At 44.8% G+C, this 5,031-nt stretch overlaps 1 protein-coding gene across 1 annotated transcript in view; it reads right to left on the bottom strand.

The window, feature by feature from the left end:
• The window catches only part of CD109 (CD109 molecule), a 106,885-nt gene extending 104,323 nt beyond the window's left edge, over window positions 1-2,562 (bottom strand). The window contains exon 1 of the mRNA XM_019538158.1: window positions 2,534-2,562. Coding sequence (XP_019393703.1) covers window positions 2,534-2,562 — 29 coding nt within the window. The remainder of the gene's footprint in view (window positions 1-2,533) is intronic.
• Window positions 2,563-5,031: the final 2,469 nt, after the last annotated feature.

Below are 5,031 nucleotides of genomic sequence, written 5' to 3'. Positions count from 1 at the left end.
CCTCGTCCAGAGGGCCAGACGTGATCCTTGTCCTGCGCCGGGGCCGCGACCACGGGCGTCTCCCAGAGCTGCCTGCACCGAGCCTGTCACACAGACAGACCCAGAAATCAGGCCTGGTCTCTGGCACACATGTAGACCTAGCCCGGGATACGCATTTAGACACAGAAATACACACACGCGTATACACGTCTGAGTGTATACACACCCCCACGTAACTATGCGTGAATACAAATACGTGTAGACACATGCATGCATACACACGCCTGTTATGCATACATATGCATACACACAGGCACACTGTCCATACATGTATACACAAGTAGGCATGTATGTACACACACGTGCACATATACACACACACAAATATATGCATTTATCCACACACCCCTACACATACATACGCACACACACACACATTTATAGATATATCTATTTCTATCTCCAGCCACTGCTGCTCTAAGAGGCTCTGTTCTGCTCCACAACCCCCTTCTCGTCCATCTTCAGACAGCAACCTTCATTCACAGCTTGTACTGGACCCAAGGATGCAGGCAAAAAAAAATCCCAAAAAAAACCCACTTACAACTAGCATTAAATGTGCCATGTATGTCAAACAGACCAGGAGCTTGCAATACATTTTCTAAAACTGCCTGTTTATTCCAAAAGGTTGCAAGGGCGGTGGCTTGGCTCAGCTCTCCAGGTCCAGCTGTCAGCCATGCTGGGTGCAGTATTCAAGCAGAGGCAAGAGTAGAGAAAAGCAGTCATGACAGCCTGTCCCTTCTGCAACTGACCAGAGGTAAACATGAGCCTTGGCTGTATTTAGAGCAGCCCAGTGGCTACTTCAGTTTGCAGTAGGCATAGCTACATGTGCTTCTTTTAAGTGGGCTTAGCCTAAAATCACCATTTTTAAGGCACATTTAGGGTGCGTATCTACAAGTGTGCACCCTTAATGAAACTCCCTGGTGGTTTAAGCCTGAATTTGATACCTGCATAAAGCAGGTATCAAATTTAGGCATGAATAGCTAAATCGCATTAGTGCACATGTAGATGCGCTAATGCGCATTAATGTGGTGTGTGTCAATGGATGCACACTGTGTTAATGTGCATTAGCATGTCTGCGCATGTGCTAATGCAACTTAGCTATTCATGCCTAAATTTAATGTGATTTAACATGCATTACTGTATCCACATGTAGATGTACACCTAAATCGCCTTAAGCAAAGGCGCATTAAGTTTAGGCACGCACAAATACACATGTAAACATGTCCCACTGATGGGTAATGTCACCCTGATCTGGTTGGCCTTATTCACTGCTGTAATATAAGTGTTAAATAAAGGACTATTAGGTCATCAGAGCCTCTTCAGAGCACAAGAGGGCTCTGACCACAGCCCCTTCCTTGCACATACTTGGGATGAGGCTTCCTAAACCAAGTAGGGCACTACCCCAGTATTTCCATCTGCCTTGTTAAGACAGCTTTATTGCCCTTTTTCATGCCTCCATACTGGAGATGAGGATGTGTTACTGTAAGTAAATGCAGTTTCTTTTATTCATGGGTTTGCATTATTACAGGTCTTATTTATTAGTAGCTAGGAATCAATTAAGACATCAATTCATCAGAAGACTTAAGCACATGACAAATTTTAAGCAATCCCTTTAGGCTAGATTCTCACCAGTTCTCTCTCATTCAGACTTCCAAAGAACAGCCTTTCAAAAGCATTCAGCACCCAATAGCTGCCATTGCAACGTGCCCAGATTTCTGGGAACACAGGCATTGCACATGCTGAGCTCTTTTGAAAACTTGTCCTGAAAGCATAGTCTCCCACAGGAAGCAGCGGCAGCAAGTGCCATGCCTCTTCTGCATGCACACCCATACTTGTAATAACCATGGGAACCAGAACTCCCCCACCTTCCTGGGGTGTGCCCTCAACAGAGCCAGGCTTCAAAGTGGTAAAAATGACTCAGGGCATAAATAGAAAATAAGCATGTTCATTCTTATTTGGCTTAACCACCAGCCTTCTCATGCTTACTAGGTGGGTGCTCTTGGTAGACTTAACTTCTGTTCTCAGTAAAAGTAATTTGCCATGCAACAGTATCCATTACAGAACTGTGTGCAACTGTCCATACATGCCTTTATCTTGGTTGCTTATTTTTACCTTGCAGTGAGGCTTTGCCTGGATTAGGATTTAAAAACATATTGTTACATTGTGCATGTAAATTCGGTCTAGTGCTGCCTAATCAAGTCTCTGAAACTCAAGGAAAGCAAGTTGTATTTTAGGTTGTCCTAAATTAGTCAAATTAAAACCTAAAGGGAAGCCCAGGCTTTAATTCAGCCAGCTTAGTTTTTGCTTAAATGAAAGTGCACTGTGTGTCTCTCATGTCCCCAGTGTAAATTAGAGCAGCCTCATCTACCTCTGCACAAAACATCTATTCTGTGGTCACAGAACAATCAGATTAAATGGTTTATAGTGTTATTATTAATCTGCTAAAAGATGTGTGCTTCCCTAAGCAAAATGTCATAGTTTTACTATAACGTACCTAGGTTCCAAGACCATAGAAATACCCATCTGGAAGAGTATCAGCCCATAAGTACGTTTTAAATGCTTGGCTTTTATCAACACCTGAGAGATTAATCATGAATTTAATCTGAATCAGGAAGAAAGTACACAGTGAGTTACTGAGATCAGCCTCAGAGAAAAATTTGTCCTGAACCAGAACTCTACACACTATAATTTTGAAAGTAAAGCACACAGGATGAATGGATTTAATAATCCTTGGTCATTCTGAGCCAATAAAATAGTTATATTAAAGGATTCCATTTATAAGATACAACAACATGTTGTTCCATTCAAAGTATTGCCAGCAAGGAAAAAGCAGTTAAAAAAAAAAAATTCTATTTGCTTTCATCTTTTAGAGTTGGATGCAAACTGAGGAGATAAAGATACATCCCCAGAATAGAAATTCCATGTTTATCAGTTTCAGGACCACTGAAATTGTGCAAACCTCTGGTGTTGTCTACTACAGGGCTGTCCAGCTGGTGGTCCATGGGCCCCTGCCTAGCCACTGCAACTGCTGCTTCTGCAGGGGCAGCTGGAGCATTTGGGGCAGGGGCGTAAGCACTGACTCCATGGGTGTTCTGGGGCTCAAGCACTCACCCCCCAAAAAATTAACCAGTGCTCAGCCAGTCCAGTGGCAGCAACAGAAGGGGACTTCTGAGGTGGGGGGCTTACACTGCTCAGACAGCAAGAGACCTATATGTGGCAGGGGTTTGGGGAGCCCGTATGGTATGCAGTCCCTACAACATGGGACCCCTGCAGTGTGCAGCACAGGGCCCATGACTAAGGCTGCATGCAGCCCCCAGCCACTTTAAAGCGGGACAGCCCCAGTCTACTATACAATCCAAAGGTGCGAGTGCAGCTCAGGCAGACATACCTGAATCTAATAATAGTGGAGGCTGCAGAAGCATGCTATTCCACTATCCCAGCTGCAGTTTTCCAGCTGCAAAAGCCACCCAAGGCCTGGGTAAATTCACTGGCAAGGTAAATTCTTGGGCAAATAGCGCAAATAGCCTGTGCTATTCAGTGGCTACTATTATTGGTGCCCAAATAAACTAGTTTAAAGCTATCTTAGGTCAAATACATGTGTTCACATTTCTGGACTATAGCAATTGGATGCCAACCTTTCTGGCAGGTGTACCACAAGATAAGTCCCATGCCTTTGCTGAGTATCACTCCTATCTCCCTCCACTGTCCCATTGGCTGCTCTGCTTTCTGCTGCCTGCCCTATATGCCATTGTGCTGCCTGCCCTCTCCCTGATTCGCTGCACTGCACACACAGATGCTGACCATGCCACTTGTGACACTCAGCCTACAAATTGGCCACCTAGGATTACAGCATAGACACACAGTAAGAAAAACATGCATTTGAAGGAACACAGATTGTGAGCTACACAAGCAGGCAGGCAGTCCCATTGAAGTCAATAGCACTTCTGGCCTTGTTAACATCAAAAATCATAATACCTAGCAATATTGTAATGAGACAAAAACTAGAATGGAAACAGATACAAACAGCAGGTTTATTCAAACTGTATAACACTATGTAACAGGGAGCAACTGTAGCAGATATGTCCCCAGCTAGGTGAAGACAGCTGATTCTGAGCTTGCTGCAAAGGAGTAGGCAGTTAGGGACCCATAGGCTGCAAGTGCCTACTGTGTGACTAACTGCCTAGACCTGGGTAGGCAGCAAGGAAAACACTGCAGAAGGAAACCACTGTTTCTCAACCCAGTCAGAGTGCAGAAAGCTGCTTGTGTAAGTTGCTAGTCTTGCCTGGAGTCTGTAGTAGTGGCAGGATAGTGCAGGTTCCTCCTTTCAGTATCTTTTCCCAGACAGTGGGGGACATGATGGGCAGAATGAAAGAGGAGAAGGTGCAGGAACAAGAAGTCTGCTCATGACCACTGTTGTCCCCAGCCAAGCCTGGCACTATACACAGCTGATCCCCACAGCCATCCCTCTGCCCATCAGGTCCAATGAGGTAAGAGGCCAGTTCTGGGGCTTCTGCACATGCCCTAGTCAGACAGGGACAGTGGCAGTGGAGGAGAGATTCCCCCTTTCTGCCCTATCATCCAGCATCCCCCACTGTCCCTGTGGCCTGAGGAGCAGTGTGCCACATTCCCCTTTGCTAAATCCTAGATCCACCTCGGCCTGGGTCCAGTGATGTTTAACATGTTTATCAATTATTTGGATGCCTGGTGAAGTCTGTAGATGACACAAAACTAGGAAGAACTTTTGTGATGCAATGGAGGAGAGAAGTAGAATGCAAAAAGATCTGATTGTTTGGAGATCTGTGCTATAGACAACAGAAAGAAGTTCAGTGCAGACAAGTTACTACATCTAAAGAAGATTAACCAATGCACAAAATACAGAATGGGAAATAAATGGTTGGGTGCTAGCATTGTTGAGAAAGACTTAGAGGTGCAGGAGGAAAGGGGGTAGTCACAGACTCAAACTAAGTCAGTAACGTGATCTAGTCACAAAGA

This window comes from Crocodylus porosus, unplaced genomic scaffold (genome assembly GCF_001723895.1).
Source record: "Crocodylus porosus isolate Cpor-Errol unplaced genomic scaffold, CroPor_comp1, whole genome shotgun sequence".
NCBI classification, from domain to species: Eukaryota; Metazoa; Chordata; order Crocodylia; family Crocodylidae; genus Crocodylus; species Crocodylus porosus.
The sequence above is the reverse complement of the archived record's forward strand: the minus strand, read 5'-3'. Positions and strand labels throughout refer to the sequence as shown.